Raw genomic sequence first — 25,725 nt, 5'->3', positions numbered from 1 at the left:
GATTTTGTTGGGGAAAAAGCTAACTTTTAACTTTTAAAGCTTCAAATTCATAATTTCAAAAGTTCCCCAAAAAAGATAAAAGCTAGCGTTTTAAAAAGTGAAAAAGCAATTTACGAAAAGTTTTATACCCAACTTTTACCTCTAAAAAGGGGGACTTGAGCAAAATAGGGGGACCAAATGCATTCCTAAAATGTTATCAACTAAAGCCTCCATGTGGGATCACTTAAAAAAAAATAGCTTTAGCACTTGCGTCTTAAAATAAGCATTTTTACAAAGAAGTGACATTTGAATTGTGCTACAACAAACACTTACTACATAAGTCAATTTCGAGAAGCAAACTAAGATAACTTTTCGGTGGCCACTTATAAGTGGAACTATTCATAGACATGGTCAATTTTGTAAATATAAGAAAATTTAATGGCTATTTTATAATTTTAAAAAATATATTAGAAGATAATAATATATTATTCATTATAATATACTAATTATTGATGAAACATAATTCAATTCTGGAATGTAAAAGGAGAACCATCTATTAATTTAAATTAATAGAAAAACCTTAAAAATAATAATTTAATTAACAATGTTATTTTAATATAAATTAATATGACAATCATATGTTATAAATATATATTAAGAACAAGATTATTTTTAATCAAAATATAATATTATATTATTTTTACTTAATAAAAATATTTAAATGTTAGTTAAAAATAACAATTAACATAATTCTTCATTAAATTTTTTAATTAAACATCATATTTTTAATTTAAAAATAAATTATAAAATAACTATTCATTATTCACTAAGTATTATAACATATTAACTATTAATAAAATATAATTAAATTTTGGAATGAATAAAAAAAACCATCTATGAATTTAAAGTAACATTAACTAAATTAAAATTTTCAATCTAGTTGTTAATACTATATTTAACATAAATTAATTTGATAATTATATTCATATGTTATAAATATACGTTAATGACAAGATTATTGTTAATTAATAAACAATATTATATAATTTTAATTAATAAAAATATTTAAATTTTAATTAGAAAAATAATATAATTATCATTTAATGTTTTAAGGATAAAATAAATTAGTGTGAGAGAACTAGATGGTAGAACCTAAAAGGAGAAAATATAATAAAATTTAAAGATAAAATGATCAAAAATGGGGATTGGACTATAGAAGATGAGCTAGAAACAAATACTCTTTGGAGTAGATTAGCTAGCTCTATTAAAAAGATAGCAAAAGAGATTTTAGGTGAATCAAGGGGAAGATTCTTGAATAGCAAAGAAAGTTGGTGGTGGGATAAAAATGTACAAGGAACAATAAAGACAAAAAGAATTTGGTATAAAACGTGGCAAAAATGTAGAAACAAGGATAACTTTGAAAAGTATAAGGAGGCAAGAAAAAATGCAAAAAAAGTCGTTAGTGAAGCTAAATACAGATCATTTAATAGTTTGTATGATAGATTAGATACAAAAGAAGGGGAAAGAGATATATTTAAACTTGCTAGAGCTAGAGAAAGGAAGAGTAAGGACTTAGGAAATGTAACATGTATAAAAAGTGAGAATGATATTGTCTTGGTTAAGGAAAAAGACATTAAAGAAAGATGGTGAAGTTACTTTAGTAAGTTGTTTAATGAAAACCAAATAAAAGGCTTAAACTTAGAATTGTCAAATGAGGAAAAGACTAAAAATATGAGATTTATTCGCAAAATTAGAGTTAACGAAGTTAAGTTTGCACTAAAAAAATATGAAAAATGGGAAATCTATGGGACCAGATAACATCCCAATTGAAGTTTAGAATTGCTTAGGTGATAACAGAATTATATGGTTAACTAATTTATTTAATACAATTATAAAAACTAAGAAAATGCCAGATGAATGGAGAAAAAACACTTCAATGCCTATATACAATAATAAAGGAGATATTCAAAATTGTAATAACTATCGTGGAATTAAACTTATGAGTCAAATAATGAAACTATAGGAAATGGTAGTTGAACAAAGATTAAGGTTAGAAACGAAGGTCTCAGAAAATCAATTTGGTTTTATGCCTGGGAGATCTACCATAGAAGCTATACATCTTTCAAGAATATTAATAGAAAAGTTTAGGGAAAAGAAGAGGGACTTGCATGTGATATTTATTGACCTTGAGAAAGCATATGATAGGATACCTAGGGAAGTTCTATGGAGGGTTTCAGGAAAAAAAAAAAAAATGGTATATGTAGTAGGTATACTGATGTCATTAAGGATATGTACGATGGAGTAATGACTAGTGTAAGGACTATAGATGGAGAAACTAGAGAATTTCCAATCAGCATAGGTGTACATCAAGGATTTGCTTTGAATCCTTATCTTTTTGCTTTAGTGATGGACTAATTGACTAAGAGTATTCAAAACGAGGTTCCATGGTGTATGTTGTTTGCAGATGATATTGTATTAATTGATGAAACTAAGAACAAAGTAGAGATTGAGTTAGGATTATGAAAAGAAGTTTTGGAATCTAAAGGCTTTAAGATAAGTAGAAATAAGACAGAATATATGAAATGTAATTTTAGTAGTGATAGGAGGAATATTGGAGACAAAGTTAAACTTGATGATGAAGAAATAAATCACACTTGAAGATTTCGATACCTTGGATCCATTATGCAGGCTGAAGGAGAAATTGAAGATGATGTAATGCATAGAGTTAAAGCAGGCTGGGTAAAATAGAGAAATGCTTCAAGTGTGCTCTGTGATCGTAGAATACCCTTAAAATTGAAAGGGAAGTTTTATACGACAGTTATAAGACCAGCTATGCTATATGAATTGGAATCTTGGGCAAAGAAGAAACATAATATCCAAAAAGTAAAAGTTACTGAGATGAGAATGCTTAGATGGATGAGTGGTATAACATTGAAAGATAAATTAAAAAATGAACATATTCGCAGTAAGTTAAGTGTAGCTCCTATAGAAGATAAGATAAGGGAGGGACGACTCAAATAGTATGGACACTAACAACGTAGGCCACATAGTGTACCGGTGAGGAAGAGTAAGTTAGTTACTGTGAAGGGCAATAGAAGAGGTAGGGGTAGACCTAAAATAACTTGGGAGGAGATAGAGTAAGGATTTAATATTCCTGAATCTATCAAAAGAAATGGTCCATGATCGCGTAAATTGGCGGAAAATGATTCATATAACCGACCCCACCTAGTGGGACTTAGGCTTGGTTTTATTGTTGTTGTTGTACCATTTAATTTTTAATCATAAAATATTAATATTTTATCAAAATATATTTTTAAACAATTATTTATTATTTTACTATGTATTACAACATATTAATTATTAATTCAATTCTAAATTAAACAAGAGCTATCTATTAATTGATATTAATATTAAATAAATTAAATTTCTTAATTTAATTAACAATATTATTTTCATCATAAATTAATATGATAGTAATATATTATAAATGTACATTAATAACAAGATTATGATTAATTGAAAATAATAATCTTATATTATTTTATTTAATAGAAAATATTTAATTTTTAATTAAAAATAATTAAAATATTTATTAATGGAACTGTTAATTAAAAAATATTAAATATTTTTAAATTTAAAAATATATTTAAAATAATCCTATAGCGCCCTAAATAAAAGTAAGTATCCAAATACCACTTATTTTAAACACAACTAAACACCACTTATAATTTTCTGCACTTTTTTAGTTCAGAACTTACTATGAACACTTATTAAATTCAGCACTTCTGCAAAAGTGGTTCTAAACGATCCTTAATAGCCCAAGAAATAACTTTAAAATTGTGAAAAATATATCTCTTCCCCAAAAACATAAAAATTATAACTCCGTCCCTGAAAATTATAAAATTACAATCCACCTTTGCTAACTTCAGCAGAACCAGAAACAGCAAACAGAAAATTTCTCTATTTTTCACATGCACCGACTTCAATCTTGCTTCAAACCTCTTACTCGCTAAATGGTTATAATATGGGACAATCTGTCAATTAAGTTTCATAAAATTATATAAATGGCACATAAAGAGTGATGTTCACCCATGAATTTATTGTGCAGCATCACCAATCATTTGACCCCAATACTCTTTTGAAGCCAGTTCAACACCATATGGCTTTTTTCTCCCAATCTGATCAGATGCAAGGAAATATATCCAATTTCATGTAACATCCATAATGCAGAGAAGTGAGAGTCAAGAGTTGCAAATATAGGTAGTCCCATGCATGTGGCTTCCATGATTATACAAAACAAATTGTCCTACAGAGCTCATGCTTTTGTAAATTGTGACTGGAGCACAAAACTGTGTACAACCCGACTTATAATATACATGAAACAAGCTTTCAGCACCCAAGTTCGAAATAAGTGCAGTACTTAATAAATGAAGCAATATGCTCTTCAAAATAAATCCTTCATAATGATGCTCTTCCATTACACAATGAGTTCAAGATATGCAACATGATTGTTGACTTTATACAAGACTGCTTTACATGGGAGACTCAATAGTCACTTCAAGAAGAAAAAAAAAAAAGGGGTCAATTTGATAATACACATAAACAACATAATTTGCAAGCAACATGACAACTAATATTCCTATGTCTTTTTGTCCCCTTCCCTCCAAAGAAAAAGCTTAATATATTCAATTTTTCAACCAAGTTAATATCAACAAGAATTGTTTTGCAATAAAATTTAACAAGTTTAAACCTTCTGAAAACAAAATTGGAGGTGGAAGAAAAAGTTTATTATCCACAAATTGAATATGAAAGATTCTAATCCCCTCTATGTTGGAAACAAGTCTACCCACCTCAAATTTTTCAATAACCTCAAATGTCACAAATCATGACTTCATAGATTATTCTACACAGCACAGCAATCATTGTAACAAAAAATAAATTCTGCACATCTTCCTCTGTTGTATTTATGAGTAATAAACAATCTTTCAGTTGTCTACTTCACATGATCACTATTCAACTAATTCATAGATAATAAGTGCCTATTCTCAATTTTGTACATATAAAAAAAATTGATTTTTTTTTAGTTATACTAATATCTAACTTTTTTTAATAGAAATTCCCAGTGTGTTGACAAATTATGAGCTCCTTTCCAATTCAAAAAGGAAAGAAAATCAAGGTGACACATAAAGTTAAATCTTGCTACCGAACGCAAAATGTGAAGCATTCTCAATATTATTCCTTTCCTTTTTTATTATAAATTTCTTTCTTTACCATATATATAAGCCCTGAGTCTCCTGTTAATATATCATTATCAAACATAATACATTTATCATAAGGGCCAAACATTACAGATTTAACCATTGCACGGAAAACAGCATATATAGAGCAACCGAAAGTATGGAAGAAATGTTACCTTCAAAACATATATTTTCCCCTTCACGATCACAATCCAACCATAATACTAAATGACCACAACCACGAGCTTCTTGATTTAAATGCCTAGAAATATGAGCCTTGGTCCAAACAAAAAAAATAAAATGTCAGAGACAATTTTTGATATTGGAATCTACAGGATCAATAATATGCAGGGAAAAAGAAGTCTTACATAATTAATATGTAGGAAATAAAAAGTAATATTTCTGCCATAGTTTTTTAAGGATATATTCAAAGTTTCAAACTCACAAGAAGGTAATATTCAATGGGAGGCTAAATCATAAAATGAGAATAGAAAATCCCACTAGTGAAAAAGCATTTTGCAAAGGAATATCTCGCGGCTCACACGCACTAAACATCTATCAAATTCAGCATACTGAAAGAAAATCTCACACCTTTCTTCCTCAGCCAAAAACTTAATGTTAGTTTACCACTTTACCTAAGAGCTTAAGCTGTTAGGTTGTGAACTAACTATGTATATCAAGCTTTAACACTCTCCCGCACATGCAGCCCAATAGCATGTGTTGAGGCAAACACAAGATAAACAACACCCATTACAGGGAATACAATAATTTTTTAAACAGCACATAATAAACGCAGGCAACAAGAATAGAATCTACTAACCAGCTCTGATACCATGTTAAATTACCACTTTACCTAAAAGCTTAAGCTATTAGGTTGTGAACCAACAACATATATCAAGCTTTAACACTTAACAACATTGAAGTCTCCTCCAACCACACACCTAGGATAGCAAAACCCAAACACAACAAACAACTCCTACTAAAACTGAGTGCAATGTAGGCCTATTATGACCGTAGGCTGAGATAAACCACCTCTGCTCCTCCCCTAAACTTCAAGCAACAGTGCAACACAAATAAAGAAGGGGAAAAAAAAAACTGAAGGCAGTCAATCTTAGTTACCAAACTAGTATCCCACACCATCAAAGTAAACGCCACTACGCCACTGAAAAATCAAAAGCATAGCCTAATCCTTCCTCTACCTGGCCAAATATTACTAATAATTCCCCCATCTAACTGTTCAAGCCGATTCTCTTCAGAATTGCCCAAACTTTCAGAACTTTGAGAAAATCAAGCCTAAAGGCACCAAAGCCTGAGTCCCCACCTCCACCTACAAAACAAGTTTAGCGCACAAGACGTCACAAAAATTTTGTCCCTCCTAGATGTCATGCTTCTAATTCCCTCTGACACTGTTGATGAATTCATCTGAATTGGAGCATCAATCTCAAATTGTCGCACGAGCTCAGCTCCCTGCCAAATTGTGCCCGGGCAAGGCTCATTGAAGAAACTCCATTTCTAACGAGGGAAGCTCCCGTATTTCACCACATATTTTGGCCTTTAAGAAAGCCTTTCGAAGACTAATTGTCCATCTCCAAGTTTCCAGTGCATCTACTTCACTGATATTGCAAGAACCATAGTCCTAATCGGGCCTAGAAAAAAAAGAACCACAGTCCTTGCAAATCCATCACAAGCCTCCCTCATTTTTCTGTTCATCAGACTTAACCCTTCCAGGATGCTAAGTCTTACCCATTTGTCCAGAGTTTTAAAGAGTGATCACAATCATGAAGCCCCGCCAGTTAAAAACTCGCACAGAATAACTCCGCCCATTTGTCAAAATGTACCCAACTTTTTGATAAAAGCCTTGTAAATAAAAGATAGTCAGAAATCCTAAGAGTTCTTACTTATCCATGGATTACCCTATTTCGCAGATCAAAATATTTTCAGTTGTTCTCGGACGCAATAGCATTCATTCTGTGTAGCATCAAACAAGATGACTTTTTCTTTGCAAATTATGAGATCTGCTCAATCTGTTCCCTCGCCCATTAAACCATTATAGATTTCCTATCTGCGTCAACAGTCCAAATAAAAGCATATAGAGTGGCTGTCCCAATCTAGAAGATGACAACAATAACCAATAGTTAGTCTTGTTCATGTTTTGTCCAAATCATTGAAGGACTTGAAAACTGTTCCACATTTAGATTGCAAATAAGAAGATTCTGTGGTTACTTCTTCGTCCTTTCCTTAGGCAAGCCCAGGAAAGCAGATGAATGATAACTTCATCATAGCCTAGGAGCTCAGAAACACAATGAAAAGGAGGGAAGAAAAAAAGGGTTGATAACCATCAAAATAGACATCTCTGGCTTCATATTTCAAAAGAAATTTTAAGTGAGGAAATTCAATAATGATATAATGAAAATACCATAATTTCATTTCCAGCATTGGTTAATGAAACGTGTTAAGTTTAACAAAACAATCATGACAATATGATGCAGGGGCAACATCAAGGGTCTGAGCCATGAGGGATAGAAGGGAAGAGAGGGGAAAAAAGAAGAAGAAAGAGAGGAGAGAGGAGAGAGGAGGGGGAATCACACATTCAACTCAATTCAAATTCATCACAACTGCTTACAACATGGCTTTCACACAATGTTTATAAGAAAGCGTCTAACTATGAAATTACACATATACCCCTAAAACAGCATGAAGTTACAAACCGACCCTAAGATACACAAATATCGCAAACAAGCCCCCAAATACAAATAATTATAAAAACACACAATTAACTACTAACTAAACCCAACAATCCCTTAATCCAATTCTTCGTACTTGCTCACCAACATGGATCATCCCAATGTCTTGCTTCTTGTCCTACATCAAATCTCCTCCAATTAGAAAAAATTCAGCCTCGAATTTTGAAATGCCAAACTTTCATTTCAGAAGATCTCTTAATGATAGAGAGCTATGGGAACTTTCCTCCTTGTTGTCGTTATTGAACAATTGTCATCTTTCTTCAGCTAGGGATACTTGGTCTTGGGCTTTGGATCATGCGGGGGTGAATTCTTGTAATCATTTTTTGATTTTTTGACCCGTTCCAATTCTTGTCTTCCCCTATATTCATTTATTTGGAAGGCCAAAGCGCCCCCCCCCCCCCCCCCCCCAAAACTTTCTTTTCAAAAACCAAAAATTAAGGCTTTCATTTGACTGATTGTGCTTAATAAAATCAATACTAACAACTGTAGCTGATTAGGAGACCTTTGGTGGCCTTATCTTCAAATGTTTGCGTGCTCTGGTTTTTTTTTTTTTTTTTACGGAAAAAGAAATTTATTAGATAAAGAAAGTATGTACAATTAAGAGAGAAGAGATCTCCTTAATGAAATCTGAAATCCCCAAAAAAAATGATGAGAAATAGATTCTGAACAATCAAGACAAAGCATACATATATCGAGAGATAGAGCCTTTAAAGGTCTCCTTATTTGCAACAAGTCATTAGTATTTATTCTATTAAGCACAACCAACCAAAGACACGCTTTGATTTTATGGGGGGTTTTGACCTTCCAGATTACTTTGTAGAGCAGAAAGGAATGATTGGTACCAACCAAGAAATCAAAGAAAGATTTACACGAAAAAACACCGGAGGAATCTAACAACCAAGATCGACTATCATCCTTTGGAAGACATCCTACAGTTGTTCAACATGACCAACAAAGAAGATAATTCAATAGTTTCCCTATCATTCAAGGCTCTCCTAAAACGAAAAATCTCAAGAAGGTAGTGGACCGCCCAAATCTGCAATAAAAGAAGAAATAGGATCATTTTGCCCTGAGCTCAAACTAAATAAGCAAGGAAAAGAGGTGGCCAAAACAACATTCCCTAACCACTTATCTTTCCAAAAACGAATGTTGCATCCCTTACCCATCACAAATTTGGTGTGGGAAACAAAAAATGGTAAATCCGGGAAATAGCGTTCCACGGACTTTTAGAAGAACATCTAGAACCTAAATTAGTATCCCACCCATTCCCATCAAGTCCAAATTTACTTTTGATAACTTTATGTCATAGGGAGGAAACCTCTAATGGAAACAGGCAAAGCCACTTAGCCAAAAGAACCGTGTTCTTAGACACTAAATTTTCAAGACCCAAACCACCCTCTCTCTTAGTCCTTCCTACAAGCCACTTCCCAATTCACTAGTGATCCTTAAAACCCCCAACCCTGACCACAAAAAATCTCTCATAATTCTCTCAATCTTACTATCAATTCGAATTTAAAAAAATATACAGAAAATACAACGAAATACTAGAAAGACAAGTCTTAATTAGAGTGATCCTCCCTCCTAGAGAAAAAAGGGCGGGCACCCTTCCACCCGTCTAACCGCTTGAACAGTCTCTCCACCACCGGATCCTAAAAAGCATGCTATGTTATTTGAATTTTGAAACAGCACCTCATATGTTCTTATGTTGTAATTATGTTTGGAGAATATCGAATAAGTTATTTGGTGTGATGGGAGAATCTTAGGTTTTCTCAGATTCGGTGGAGGAATTGTTGTCTATTTATTTTGAGGGGTTTAAAAGTAGGAAGGAGAGGGGATTGGCAGCAGGTATGGGAGAAGGTCCATTACCTGGCCTCTTTATGTTGTGCTGGCTTCAGTTGCTTTAATAGAGTTAGTTTTTTGGAGGTTCAAAGAGATTGGAGGAATCTTTTGCTTGTTTTTTTTTCCTTTCCCTGGCCTCTTTATGTTGTGCTGGCTGCAGTTGCTTTAAGAGAATTGGTTTTTTGGAGGTTCAAAGAGAATGAAAGTATCTTTTTTTCCCTGAATTTGGGTTTGTTCTTGTTTTTTTTCATTACCTGACCTCTTTATGTTGTGCTGGCTTTAGTTGCTTTAAGGGCGTTAGTTTTCCGGAGGTTCAAGGAGAATGGAGGAATCTTTTGCTCTGATTTTGGGTTTTTTTTTTTTTTTTTTTTTTCTAGATTATTCCAGATTTTTGGAGGGAGAGTCTTTTTCTCCTTTGTGTAAATTCTTCTCTTATCAATGAAATCTTTTCTTTTATTATCAAAAAATTATGAAATGTTGGAGGATTAGAAGCAAGAAGTAAACGTGGAATCTTCGAAATCCGGAGCTTGAGTGATGCAAGAAACAACACTCCATTAACAGCACCATAAACTTGACTTGAGAATTGGCATCAATGAACTCATCAAGGATGACAAACTTTACAATAGGAATTTTTGAAAGATTTTGGATGTCTTCAAACACATTCATTTCCTTGCTTGTAATGTCTTCAAGTTGATTAACTTTGGCAAATTCTCTATCTTGGGTTGTTGGTAGAGAAGGCTTCAAAATGATTTTCTTGCCATTATGTGTTCTCATGTCCTTGAGTCACACCAAAATCATCTGACCAAGGAGAACCAAGGAGTGCATAGACAACATTCATGGGTATGATATTACACCAAACATAGCCAAATAATCACCCATTTGGATAGGAACCAAAAATCTTGGGGTGGGGTTCCAGACGGAGTTGCATACGCGTGACTCCATTTCTAGAGTCCACGTTCATAGCTGATAGGACATCTTCCATCAATAATGATATTGCAAACATTTTGTCCACACTCCAAAAAGAAAGCTTGGCACTATGCCCAAAGAATGATAAATGGAATTCTTTTTTCCAATAATTTTATACATATATATATATATATATATATATTGCAGCGACAGTAAAGTTGTCGCCATGTCACCTGGACCTTGTAGGTCACAGGTTTGAGGCGTGTAAACAGCCTCTTGCAAAAATACAAAGTAAGGTTGCTTACTATAAATCCATCATGGTCCACCCCTTTCCCAAACCCTGCATATGCAGGATCTTTGTGCACCAGGCAGCCCATTTTTTTTACACTACAACTATATATCACCAAAAGTCCTTAACACACTTGCCCACAATTCTCAATCTTCTCGTGCCAAACCATAAACATGACTCACAATTTTCAAGATCTTCAATCACCTTTGATCTTGAGTATCATGCTGACATGAAACAAATTCACTTTGAAAATTCACAAATGGAGCAATAAAACCTGATTTTTTATGCTGGCAGCGGCAATTTCTAGCGTGTCGTGCCATTATCGTGCTTGCATTCATTGTATTGTGTCCACCGCCAAAATATCATGCTGCAGGTCTAAATATCTTTGATGCAAAAGCAGCATCAAGGATCTGCAGCCATGAGAGACAGAAGGGAGGACAGGAGAAGGAAAAAGGAAGAGAGGAGATGAGATATGTAGGGGAATCACACATTCAGCTCAATTCAAATTCATCAATGACTACTTACAACATGGCTTTCACACACTATTTATAAGAAAGCTTCTAACAATGAAATTACACATATAACCCTAAAACAACATGAAATTACAAACCAACAATCTACCACAATCTCTAAACCCAATTCTTCTTGATTATTCTTCAACATGGATCTTCCCAAAGTCTAGCTTCTTGTCCTACATAACAGTAGAATTGTAATAATAGCAGAAGCAGCAGAAGAAGTGAATATCATTGAGTTATTATGGTTGAGCAGTGTAGACATCAAGAAACCACATTATCTACCACAGCAGGACTAAAGCCTTTATTGCCTGACCATTTGTGAGCCCAAGTGGGACAACTACATCTTAAAATCATAAAATGGTTTTGCTCTGCGTCAATTAACCTCACATTTAACTGAGCTTTAAGCACAAGCACAAACTGGCATTAACATTGACCTTACACTGTTTTTGTAATGTCGTTCATATCAGCTCTAAAATATCATGCATCATTTAGAAACATCAACAGTGTACATAATCCAGCACGATTGTCAAAACATTATTTCACCACAAACTCTCAATCTAGCAACAATTAGCACAGAATTGCCATATGGTGCCAATGGTGACAAATGTACATGAACTCTTTCATTTTGGTGTCGCATAATGAGGCTTCTATCAATCAAAGTACAAGTCATCATTATCTATTTGAAAAATAAATAAATAAATAAATAAACCTTCTAATTTTAAAAACAAGAGCTTTAGCACACCATAGCCTTTTTTTTAATTTTCCGAGAACATCAAATATGGAAGGGAAGAATAAAGCAAGGCAAACAGAGTAGAAAAAATGGGATACCTTTGGGTTTGATTCTGCCTTAACAATCGGAGCTCCAAAAAGATCAAGGGGATCCGTGATTGTCCAATCTTGATATGTTGCCGGAAAATCTACACTAAATTTGTGCAAATAAAAATGTCACATTCAAAATCCAAACCCAGTAGATTGATAAGGCTGGCCTTACGAATCTTCAACAGCTGTACTAAATAAATTTTAATATTGCAACTGGGTGAAATACCACAGCTCTTTAAAGGCAATGGACCATCAGATGGCACTTTCTATAATCTTGTAAAGAATTTAGGCACACAATATATTGTCCAGGTTACCTAACCAAGCTCAACAAAAATAAATCTTGTCATAAGAATAACAACAAAAAAATAAAAAATAAAAATTAACAAAAAATGAGCATTTGTTCACATTTTACAAAGCAGAGAGTATACCTGTAACTGAGACAAGTCAACTGCCAGCTACTTGAGCTCAGCTCACTCCATATTATATATTATATAATACATAATATATTTAATGCATATGCTTATTATAAAATAGATTTAGTATTATTTAGTAAGTATACATATATGAACAAAATAACCAAATTGAGCATTGATCAAAAGATTCAAGCTCAAATTTAAAGAACCCACAGTTGATATGAACTTAAATTTAAACATTATATGCTCATTCAAGTTCAAGACAAGTTTTAACAACTCCCTCCCTTCCGAAAAGCCCCAAATCCAAAAATAAAAAATAAAAATAAAAATAAAAATAAATACACACACACACACACACAATGGACCCATGGCCAACCCATTCTTATACGACTAAAATAAACTGGCAACGCATGATTCCGTGTGTGTTTGCGTACATTTTTATACATGTAAAAAAAAAGTGATCTCAAGCCACAAGGCTCCCCCTTTGCAAGGGTAGGGGGAGGTTTATCACAGTGTACGCAGCCTTACCCCTGCATATATGTAGAGAGGCTGTTTCCTTGGACTCAAACTCGTGACCAATCGGTAAAAAAAGAGCAACCTTACCATCCACACATTTGTGCATATGTACATTCATAAAATAGACAACCCAACCTCTTCACATCCTATACAAAGCTAGAGCTGGTTACCAAAGGCCCCAACCTCTCAACACAGCTCCTAGCTGGCTTTCCTCAATCTCCAAAAGCACCATCCATGATAAATCTAAGAAGCTCTAAACCTTATTCTATGTAGGCAATAGATCCAAAATGACAAAATAATTGCTTTGGGTATGACCTCTACAGTCCCACATTTCAGCTCCTAGTCCTACTCAAGTAAGAAAATAAATATGAATGGCAAATAAATATGAATGGGGCTGCGAACTGTGAATCTCACAATAAAGTTGAGAAAGAGATTCCTTTCAAGAAGACATGTGGACATAAATAAAAGACTAATAAAGGAACCAATCTAAATTCAAATTAAATATTGAATACGAAGATAAAAGAAACAAAGCCACAACATTCTTCATATCAAAAAAATAAGGCTGCTTCTACCAATAATATCTACAAATTTAAAGAGTGACCTGAAAACATGACCAATGACGGATGTCACTTTACAATGAGCGTGAAGTCCCATGAATATTCCATCAAATTCATGGACATCTGTACTGCTTTTCCTTGTAAACATCTGTACCAAGCAAGTAACAAGTTGTAAGCCAATGGTACCATTGAACATGGCACTCAAATAAAATAAATAACAATCAAAAATAAAGAACACAAGTATATGGGGTAACAATTGTGATAAGGATATTGATCAGTGTGAATATGCTCTCTATCTGACTGTTCCTCCCTCACTTTGCATTCTCCCCTGCTGACAATGGAGTTCTCCAGCTGTAATGGCAGAGGATCTCAAGTGGAAGTCGGTCCAGATGAGAGGCAAGTTCTTCAAGCTCAGGAATGGGGTTTTTCATTTTCATGCTAGAGTGAAATCCTCGCATTAACCAATTTCTTTGATGGTTGTTCACTGGTGTTTGGAGCTTATTTCATCTACCTTTGTCCCTTTGGAATGCTTTTCTGTCAAAAATGCTTGGGGAAGTTCTGTAATTGAATGATTCACCAATTGACAGAGTGGAAGACTTTTAGAATTAGAGAGGAGTTTGAAGGGGAAAAGGCATTTCGTTTATGTGCCTGAGGATCTAAAGGGTTTTCAATGGCAATAATTTGATGAAGTGTTGTGGTTGTTAGCGGATGATGAGATGTCCAACGATCCTATGCCAGGTGCATCTACCTTGAGGAGAGAATTTCGTTGTATTATATAACCACTTCACCTAAAAGCTTAAGCTTCAAGGTTGTGGGCCAACAATGTATATCAAACCTTAACACTCTCCTACACGTGGAGAGATCTACTGTGAGGAGAGAATTTCATTGTATTATATAACCACTTCACCTAAAAGCTTAAACTGCTAGGTTTTGGGCCAACAATGTATATCGAGCCTTAACACTCTCCTACACATGGAGAGATAAACATATGATAAACAACACCCATTACAAAGGAATAAGATAATTCTTGACAAACAAACAATAAAGATGGGCAACAAAACTAGAACCTAGGACCTCCTAGCAGCCATAGCTCAAAACCATGATAGATTACCACTTTGCCCAAAAGCTTAAGCTGTTAGGTTGGAATGTATGCCTTAAAAGGTTGGCCACATGTGGTGAAGGAAATCAATGGGTAATCATCCAATAAAAAGTGGTGGCTGATGTTTCAGTTGAGGTGGTTAAGAGATGGGAGGAGCGGTTACAGCCAGTGTTTCCTCCTGCTGCAGCAAATGTCAGAGACAAGTCTTGCAGTTCAGGGCTGGATGCTAGGGTTTGATGGAGTGATCCCCAGTGTTATTCCTTTAACATGTACTTTGGGTATCCTCCATGTACTTTGGGGAAAAATGGGCTTTTTCCTAGATCTGCAGGAGTTTTAAAACCCAGTCATGGAAAGAGTGGCCAAGAGGCTACATGGTTGGAAGGAGGTACTTTTTCCCCTTAGGGATAGAATTACCCTTACTCAGGCCTGTTTATCTAGTATCCCATTATATTATTTGTCTATTTTCAAGATTCTAGTGGAGATTTCTAATAATATTGAGAAAATAATGAGAGATTTCTTGTGGTCTGGAATTGAGGGGTTTTCAGGATCATTTGGTAAGGTGGGAAGAGGTTTACAGGTATAAATTGGAGGGAGGGCAGGGTCTTGGAAAAAATTGATGCCTAAAACATCACTCTCTTAGCTTGGTCATGGTGTTTTCCCCTAAAAGATTATTCCCTTTGGCATATTAAAACTATGGGCTGGGCGAGAATGAGTGAGATACTAATGTTAGTTTGCGATGTTCATCAAAGAGACCATGGAGATCAATTTCTTAAATTTATCCTTTATTCACTCCTCACATTAAATTTCAGGTGGCAAGGGTTCTCGAATTTATTTCTAGAAAGACCTTTGGTTCAGGAATGATGTTCTATCCACATCTCTTCCTCGTCTCTTTCGATTGAGCTCAGGGCAGAATGGTATGAGAAGCCAAATAATGAATCTTCTCTCACACTAACAAAAATGATATCTTCTTTCCTGAGAATATGCATGTGTTATGTTCTTTCCACAGGCCCCAAAGTACAACAAGTACAGCACAGTTCCGTAACACTGTTCCTTTCTTTTCCCTACCAAAATCAACAAAACAGGTAGCCAAAAACTGCTGCACTGTCTTTGGACAAACCCAACTTTCCTCAAGATAACTGAATAGCTTGTTCCAAACCCTCCATGCAAAATCACAATGCAAGAAAAGATGTGGAGCAGATTCTGAGCAATTAAAACAAAGCGCACGCATATGACATATCTAGAGAGAGAGCCTTTAAAGGCCTCCTAATCTGCAGCAAATTATTAGGGTTGATCCTATTAAGCACAACCAACCAGAGAAAAGCTTTGGCTTTAGGGGGGACTTTAGCCTTCCAAAAACTTTGGTATGGCGGAAGGGAAAAATCAGAGCTAGTCAAGAACTCACAGTAAGATTTGCAAGAATAAAACCCCGAGGGATCCAAAGGCCAGGATCAACCATCAACTGCCAAAGTTACCCAACAATTATCTAACAAGACTAACATGGGGGATTATTCTTCTGTTTCCCTATCATTCAAGGATCTCCTGAAGTGAAAATCCCAAGAACATAAAGAACCACCCAAATCAACAAAAAAATTAAAAATATAACTGTACTGTAGCATTGCAACTTGCAAGTATAAATTAAAAATAGAAAAAATATATATTATTTAAATATCAATTGTTGTGGGCTTTGGGGCTTGCATGTGGGCAGTGTGAAATGTGGGGATGCACTGATGGGATGAAGTTATGGAGGAGCAAAATTACAATTCAACATAAAATGAAAAAGTACTTTTCTTGAAAAAGTACAATTATGAAAAAAGTACTTATCTGAAAAAGTATTGATAATAAGTAATCCTAGACTACTTCTCAAAAAAGTACTTATTTTCCTCAAAAAATAAAAATAAAAACATAGTAGTTTGGAAAAGTAGTTTTTGAAATAAGTACTTATTTAAGTGTAAACCAAGCACTATTTATTGACAAATGTACTTATAACTTATACAAGTACTTCTAACAATAAGTACTTACTTTTCAAGAAATTCCAAACGGGGTCTGAATTCCCTTTGTTGTGGCCTTGATGGGGACGGGCTAATGAAGTAATAGAGGAGAGGAATCGAGTAGGTCAGCCACTCTGTTTTAGTTATTTGTTTTTGTTAGATTACTTAATTGAAATTTGGATTACTTAATTGAAATTTGCTACATATCATGTATGGAAACTCCAAACAGGTCACTTAGGTACAGGATTATGATTGGGAATGCTCTATTTTCAAACGGCATGCTGCCGATTTTTTTTCCAATATACCTTGTGTCTAAATGACGTACTTTGCCTTCGCATCTTATTGCTTAACCTTTTTTGCTGTTGCCAAAAAGGGGAGAAATGGCAAAAGTGGGGTAAAACTGTGCTTAATTTTGCTTAATCTTTTATTACCCATTACTTTCATTATCTTTATGCATAAAGTCAGGGGGAGTCTTTCTTGACAGAACCACTTTTGTATAAAGTATTTGTCATCATCCAAACGGGGGAGATTGTTGACCTTATAGGTCACACCCAGTTTTGATTATGACAAATACTCTTGGTACTAATGGTTGTATTGGGAATTGCATGTAGGTTCACCTTGTCCACACTTCAAGACTAAAAGACATATCATAATAGCGTGCGGTGTTCGTGCCAAAGAATGAAGATCTATGTATTGTATTTTGTATTCATTTGTTTATTTCTTCATTCTGGGATGTAATTTATTATGAACTGTGCACTTGTATGGTTTGTAATAACTTGCATTGTGCATGGTAGGTAGGTATGCTCAAAACAACCATAGTTAGACCTTAGGTACCTACACTAAGGACACGAGTCCCCTATATCACTTATCATAATCAAGGGAATCAAAATAAGGCTCAAATGAACTTAATGGGAAAAGATGAGAGGGCTCGGGCGACCGAATCTATGTCGTGTAAAGCGATTCGGGCGACCGAACCAGTCAACATGTTGACTTGGTCTTCGGGCACCCGAACCTATTTTGAACGTATCTTCCTCGGGCACCCGAAAGCTTGTCAGAACACTTTTTCAACTACTCGGGCAACCGAACGTTTACGTTCAAAAGTGGGGTCGGGCGACCAAATTGCCTAGTTCGGTTGACCGAACTATGAGTCGGGCACCCGAACTATCGAACAATCGCTACTGACTTTGTTTCAGCCGACAGACTCACCCTTCAGGCACCCAAACCTGTAAAAGTTAAATTTTTGACTGTGTCTGCTCAGGCACCCGAACCTCTGGCCGGGCACCCGAACTTTGCGGGTTAAAATATTTTTACCGAATTTTTAAATGGGGTAAAAAGGGTTAATATTCTTAATGGTCTTTTAAACAAATTTAATTATACCCACTATGTCCCCAACGGTCAAAAATTCCTCCTTGCCTATATATACTCCTTCATTTGTCTTCATTAGCAAGGATTGACAAACTTGATTAAGGCAAAAATTCTCTCAACTTTCAAAACCCTATATTAGCCAAATACTACTTTCAAACACTCACAAACTCTTCATTCTTGATTTCTCCAAAGCATTGTGAGTATCTTGTAAGGCTAGTGTGCTTAATCACAATCACTAGAACTCTCATTTACATTATTGTTTGATCGATTTTTTGCGAGAGTTTAGCATTAAAGTTCTTCCACCGGTTTCATTTGATAAACCTAGTGTGAAAAGACTTTGAGGGTTGAGGTTCTTGCATTGTTGTTGCTAGTTACCTAAACCTAGATTTTGTGTGCAAAAATCCTTTGCACGGGCTAGTACTTCAAACAACTCCATTGTGCCTTGAATATTAGAATACATTATTGAGTTTGATTGTTTGAACTTGCTTAGCATATTTTGAAACCCTAATCTGATATTGTTTTATTCACATAGCGTGTTTCAAATATTGCGTGAATATACACTCTAGATCTGAACTGAATATCTATACGCGATTGAGTGTTTAGCACACATTAGAGCACTGAGCATATTTACATATCATTCGTGTTGCATTATTGATTGAGCTATATTGGTGCACACATTTGCTTGTCTAAAAGCGAATTTCCGTGTACACATTTTATACACATTGGTTGTATTCCAGGCACGGGCCTGAAGAGGGAGACTAACCCTGTGAAATAGTCTCGAATTGGCTTAGACCCGGTTAGGAAAGCTAAGTGCGCAATCCTGTTAAGGCGTGTCGGTTAAGGTCAGCCCCTTGAATTGACGTGGTTGTATTAGGTGCCGCTCCACCCGTTTAAGTGAGCATTATAGTGGTAATCCTTGTGCTGACGTGGCCAAGGCGGGGACGTAGGCACAGTTGGCCAAACCTCAATAACATATCGTGCATATTCTTTACATTTCCGTACTTCACTTTTATCGCACATGTATGTTTATTTGTTAATTGTGTAGACTGACCCTACGTTGGATTGTTCTGTTGACAAAACCAGTTAACCTAGGCATTAAATTTTAAATACCCAATTCACCCTCCCTCTTGGGGTTGCACCAAATCTAACATGGCTCGTCGACGAAGGCGCCGCCTCGTCGACGAATTTGCCTCGGTCAAAGGCTTTATAAATATTATTTTTGGTTGCTTAAAGGTTAAGAAAACCCAAAAGCTTTCTCTCTCTCTCTAGAACCAGCGAGTTCTCTCTCTCTCTCTCTACGATCCTTCGCCGTTCGTCGTCTATTTCTACGATCGGAAGGTTCTGCGTAGATTAGGGGAGGAAACTCTACAGTTATAGTGGATCAGATCGTCGTTTTGAAGATTTTCGGGATTGTCCCTAAAATCGAGGTAAGGTAAGGATCTGATTTCGTTTTCGATTAGGTAGTTCTATAGTAGTCAAGATTATAGTGAAGTAATGTTCTGTGGTTTTTAGGTTTCGGGGATCTCGGGTGATTGTTTTGGACCAATCCGTTCATGTTTCTATTGTCAGGATTTAGGTAAGGGGATTTGTTTACATCAGTCTTTTTATAAAACTAAACTGCTAAAAAATTAGCTTATGTTTATATGTATGGTATGACTGCTTATTTGCGAAGTTTCACCGGATAAAAGTGCAGATTTTTACGATTTCACGATTTTGGTAAAAATAAGGGTTTTGGTGTATGATCTCCAAATTTTTCAAAACCTTTTTATTTGCATTAATATTAACATAGGAGATGCTTGAATCCTTTTTTTTCCATTTAAATGTTATTTATTGAGTTATATACCATCTAGCGAATTTTTGATCAAACAAGTGTGACATATGATACGAACTGAAATATGGGAATCTGTTTTAATATTTATATGAACTATGGGAACTGGAGTTCCATTTTACTATGTGAGAAATATGGAAAACAGGTGTTGATTATATACCGAGCTATATACATAAAAAGGGTTAAACCGAGAGGGTGTGTGCCGGTTTATACCACAGTGCGATTGTATGAGTTTGTGAAAATACAGGAACTGTACAAGTGATTTGTGAATGTGAAATAAGTTAATTCGTTTTAACGTAAATTGTATTTATGATATTTGAAACCGCGGCTTGTTACTATTATTATATCAGAGCCTTAAAAAAGCTCACCGTTATATGAGAGCCCTAAAAAGCTCACCGTTACAAGAAAGCCTTAAAAAGCTCTACGTTAAGCGAGGTTCCATTACTATATATATATTGGATACAGTGCAACCACACAAATGATTTTCAGTGTGGGTATCGAGATAGTTGGCTGGATATTGGAGTGGCCACTGGTGGATTAATGGACCAGGTGATACCAGTCGGACTATAGCAAACTGCACAACCCGTAAGCCAAGGGGTAATGTGTTCGTAGTAGTTATTATTGTATCTAAGCTGGACAGTGTTTTAAATATGCATATTTATGATTTGAAAACTAAAATGGGCAAAGTCACAGGTTTGAGTACCAGGCGGAGAGATTGTACAATGCATGGGCCTGTACCCTACTCTAACCCCGGGAACTCTCGCTTGTTATGATGCTAAACCATCTAGCATAGGAATTATGTTTATATACCTCCTATATTACAGTATTGAGAATATTCCTTATATGTATCTGCTTTTCAATTAAAATAAACGCATGTGGTCACACACTGATGTAATATCTTCCACCTTACTGAGAAGTATCTCACCCCAACATACAACCTTTCTTTCAGGTCCTGTAGGGTGTCGGTCCTCGTCGATAGGGGGACTTGGAGGGTCGTTTTGATTTTAGCTTACGTAAGTGTTTAATATGTGTAATAGACTCAGTTTAAATCGTTTTTGGGGTTGTAAGAACTGATTATGTTTTAAGTATGGATTTATGTATTTAAGGATACGGTTAGAAAACTCAAGTTTGTCTTATAGATTCCTTATGAATGTTTATGTTTTCCGTTGTGCATAAGATTACAGATTAGTGTGAATCACCCGTATATCCCTATTCAGGGCAGGTTGTATATGCATGTTTATCAAAGACAGACGTATTATACAGGAGTTGTAGCACTCTAGGGCCATATAACAGGCCGGGGCGCTACACACTTGCTCCACCACTGGGTTCAATACAAGGTGCAATTAGGGTTGCTACCAAGGGGGAGACCCAAATAAGTCAAAGTCACTCCAAAATGGAACAACCAGCTCAGCCCACCAAGCCTTCTAACTCAGACCTCCCTAACTGAATACTCGCTACCCCACTTTTAGATATGTTGATCTTAAAGCCCAAAATATTCTCAAAGAATTTTAGTAAGAGTCTTACAAACTTTCGCAACACTATCTTCAAGAAAGAGGAGTGTCATCAGCAAATTGGAGGTGGGACACTACGATGTCCTCCCTACCTACCTTGAGGCCCCAAATGACAATTAGACCTCAAGCATGCATAATCATCCAACTCAGCACATCCACAGCAAGAGTAAAGAGAAATGAGGAGAAAGTGCCCCTCGCCTCGAACCCCATGAGGTCTGAAACCACTCCCTAAGTAGGCTATTCACAATAATTACCATTTCCTCCAAACCCCACCAAATCCCTTCTAAGCCAACACATTATCCAAGAAACTCCAACTAACCATGTAGGCTTTTTAAGTATAATTTGAGCAAGACTCCACTCCCTGCCCTCCTCCTCACATCCTCCACCACATCATAGCAACCACGACAACATCTAGAATCTATATATCATGGATTAAGACATTGTTATAGAGTAATTGTCCTCCTTAACAACTCCAAAGTGTCTTAGATGTAACCTTGGCAAGGATTTTGTGGAGACTAGTGACCAAGCTGCTCAATCAGAAGTCTCTCACCCTCTTTGGATGCTCCTTCCTAGGGAGAGCAATAAAAGTAGGATTCACGTTCATCCCCACCACCCCATTTTTGTGAAACTCACCATAGAAGTCCATCAGGTCCTCCATATTACCTCCCAACTATCCTAGAATAAGCTCATGGTGAAGTCATCATTTCAAAAACTCCCCATCCCCTCAATCTCTTCAATGTCAAAAGGCCTTCTTAGCCAACTAACAAGATCTTCATTATTAAGGCTCCAATTAATACCTTCCATCATCAACCTCTTCATGCAACTCTTGGTGTACAATCTCCAATAGAAATCAACAATCACCTCTCCTATTTGTTTAGATTCCCGCACCACACTTCCCGCATCTAATTCTAACTCCTTGATCAAGTTCTTCCTCCTCCTCTTGGCCACCTTGTGAAACAATTTTAGTATTGCAATCCCTTTCTTTCACCATTTTATCCCAGATTTCCATTTCCAGCTTGTACCGTCCCTAAAATAGATCACATCCAAATCATTACAAAGCTGACCCCTTCTAGCCCTATCCTCAACCAAGCTGCACTCCCCCCACCCATCCAAGCACTCCATCTTATTCAAAATCAAAACTTTTTCCTCTTTCAAATCACGGAAAACTTTGTAATCCAAACTCTAAAGTTTTAGGCTGCTTTTCATAGACTTCAACTTCCTTGTACATCCAAAACCTAACCACACCTAAACATTGTCCCTCAACAAAGTCTTAATGCACTCCCTAAAAGAAGGACGCATCAGCCACATATTCTCAAACTGAAAGGGGTAGGGCTCCAATAAATGGGATTGGCACCCAAAAGAACTAGGCAGTGATCTACCATAACATCCTAAGTGACATTCGAAAAGGTGTCTTCCCATTCATTGTTGAATAGAAAGTGGTCAATATAGGAAGAAGTGATCCTATCTCCCCGAACTACCCAACTGATGTAGCCATAGCCATCATTAAAAGCCTGCAATCCCAGATGATGGAATCAAAGGTCCTCATGCTACTAGTTACCCTAGGAACCCCCAGCCCCCCAACCCCTCCTCGCTAACCAGATGGTATTAAAATCCCCAACCATCACCCAATGCAGATTACAAAGGCCAAATAGACTAGCCAAGTCCTCAAAAAAAGCGATCCACAAAAGATAAAGCATGGGTCCATGAATAAACAAAAACCACCAGTCCCCAAACCCAAATCACCTACAACACAGTCCCCCTAATGGACGCTACTCTGGCATCCAAATAATGATACTCACCCCCACCCCCACCCCCCCCCCCCCTCAAAAGCTCCTAAGAGGAGGGAAAGAACACCCAATCTTTAGGTGGACTTTGCAATACTTCTCGCAAGGAAAGTGTCCAATATTTCAGTCTTAGATTCTTAGATGAACAAGATATCAAGAGAAGCTCAATAGATGAACTCTCCCATACGAACTGCATAAGATGAACAACTGAAATAGGCAATTCAAAGTGGTTCTTCCCAATAATCAGACATCTAATTCATGGACCATCAATACTCCAAAACTGACAAAGAATAAACGAGTCTAGGTCAACCTTCATCATTTTAAAACAAAAATTGGTCAACTATTCAAAAACCAGTCATCCTACATCCAGAATTGGTTAATGTAAATTGGTCAACTATTCAGCCGCTGTATTACACACATCAATACTTTAATCTATTATAAACATATAAACAAAACAAAAAAACAAAAACAAAAAAAAAAAAAACAACAACAACAACAACAACAATAATAATAATAATAATAATAATAATAATAATAATCATAATGATAATGCCCATCCACTAAGAAAGAGGAAAAGAGAAGCAGCTTTCACATAATTTTGGATCGTCAGAAACTTCAGAAAAAAAAAACAATGCAACTATTCAACTTAGTCAACCTGAGTTTCCGGCTCTCCATAAATAAACATAAAACTTATAATTTGGGACTGGTCAATTTTTTTCATTTTCTCAGGTTTCTCAGCAACCAAACAAAACTATAAGAAGAAAGAGTTTCAAAAATTACTTGACCATGGGAGAGCGCGGAAGCAATAGCTAGGGCGATGCTAGGCTTCTCTGCAACCTGGAAAGAGAGCGACAGAGAGCACGAGGAGCACGAAAGCGCAAAAAGGGCCAAAGGTTTAAGAGGATGAGAATCTGAGAGATAAACAGGAACAGAAAACAAAGAAGAGTGTCGGTTAGGAATCAAGGACTCGTTTCTTACCATGAGAACCTTGGGGGCCATGGCGACTATCGACGGTTGAAGCCGGTCCTTTCAGTCCTAAATTTTTTTCATTTCTGAAATCTCAGAACTCACCGGTTTCCACTGACAGCTGACGCGGCCTTCCGTTCCGCTGGCTGAAGCCTCGTTTTGATCTTTTTGGAATAAGAATATCTTGTTTTAAAAATGTTTCCTTAAATATATACATATAATTATATATTAAATATATAAAATTATCATATATATTTGGGAGAAAATAAATTTTCATTTTCCAAAGAAAATAAATTTTAAAAATAACTTTGCCCATGTGCAAAGTCCATCGAGTTTTCTCTCAAAATGATACCATTCTAAAAATATTATTCCACGGCCCAATCTAGAATTTATTCTCGAGGGACCAAAGTTTAGGGGAACCATTCTCGAGAAACCATTCCTCAAGTTTCGACACTTCGTAAAAGAAAAAAACCAAAAAAACATAGCTTCCACCCTTGAGTTTTAATGAGGTAGTTAACTCAAGGGATGAGATTTGTCTATGTTTGTGTCATATTTGTGCACATCCTAAAGTATGACTAACAACGCTTGGACATATGGCAATCACTCAAGTCATCAGGTGAGATGAATTGCTTATTACCCAAGCAACACAAAAACCAGAAGTAGTCATCTAGGCAACAAAGGTCATGCAGTCATTGTCACTTAGTCATCAGGCAAAAGGTCGCCTAATCATCAGGTGACGATGAACAATCATTGGACAAGCATGTGAATGATAATAAAGTTTTGTCAATTGTAATAATTGCCCATTTAATGTCTAGTAATCGAATGAATTTAGGATTAGGATTAATGGCATGAATTTATGAGTTGTAATTGTACAATTTTAGGGTAGTAATGATTTAGACACAATTTGGTTTTAATTGTAATTCCAAGTTTGACCTGAAATTGGTATAAACAAGTATATGACTTATCTTGTAAGGATTTCCAAACCAACAAACATAATGCAAAGAGCCCAATGCTTTTATCCTTCTATCTATTTATCTCTTTCTCCCTCACTTTATTCTCCCCTTAGTCTCTTTCCTCTATATCTCTCCTTACCTCTTTCAATTTAAGTCTTTTCACCTCTTTCTTTTCTCCCTATTAAGCTTTATATGATTCTTACTATCTCTATCTTTACACTTTTGATGGAAGTTGACATCACAAGTCCATTCACAACCAATCCACCATCTATTCATCTAAACCCAAACTAACCTTTAAAAGTTACTTGATTTTTTATCAAACATCTTTTTGGCAAGCTCACTCAGGATCCTTTATGCTATCAATTACCATGGGTACAAGGTAAAGCCACTATATCCTAAGGTCCATAAGGCTCATTG

The 25,725-nt window shown here is 35.7% G+C and overlaps 1 protein-coding gene across 3 annotated transcripts in view; it reads right to left on the bottom strand.

The window, feature by feature from the left end:
- LOC131152134 (DNA topoisomerase 3-beta) overlaps positions 1-24,541 on the bottom strand; it is a 92,553-nt gene extending 68,012 nt beyond the window's left edge. The window contains exons 1-5 of one of the 3 annotated variants that reach the window (XM_058103805.1): positions 24,368-24,541; positions 24,170-24,226; positions 13,859-13,962; positions 12,338-12,431; positions 5,393-5,492 (exon numbers count right to left, since the gene is read on the bottom strand). In XM_058103805.1, the coding sequence (XP_057959788.1) occupies positions 5,393-5,492; positions 12,338-12,431; positions 13,859-13,962; positions 24,170-24,226; positions 24,368-24,388 (376 nt within the window). In that variant the 5' untranslated portion in view covers positions 24,389-24,541. Of the gene's footprint in view, positions 1-5,392; positions 5,493-12,337; positions 12,432-13,858; positions 13,963-24,169; positions 24,227-24,367 lie in introns of those variants that run through there. The other 2 variants (XM_058103807.1, XM_058103808.1) reach the window with 2 other exon arrangements.
- Positions 24,542-25,725: the final 1,184 nt, after the last annotated feature.

The sequence above is a fragment of the Malania oleifera genome, chromosome 3 (genome assembly GCF_029873635.1).
Source record: "Malania oleifera isolate guangnan ecotype guangnan chromosome 3, ASM2987363v1, whole genome shotgun sequence".
In the NCBI taxonomy this organism is placed as follows: Eukaryota; Viridiplantae; Streptophyta; class Magnoliopsida; order Santalales; family Ximeniaceae; genus Malania; species Malania oleifera.
This window is presented reverse-complemented; position numbering and strand designations above follow the sequence as displayed.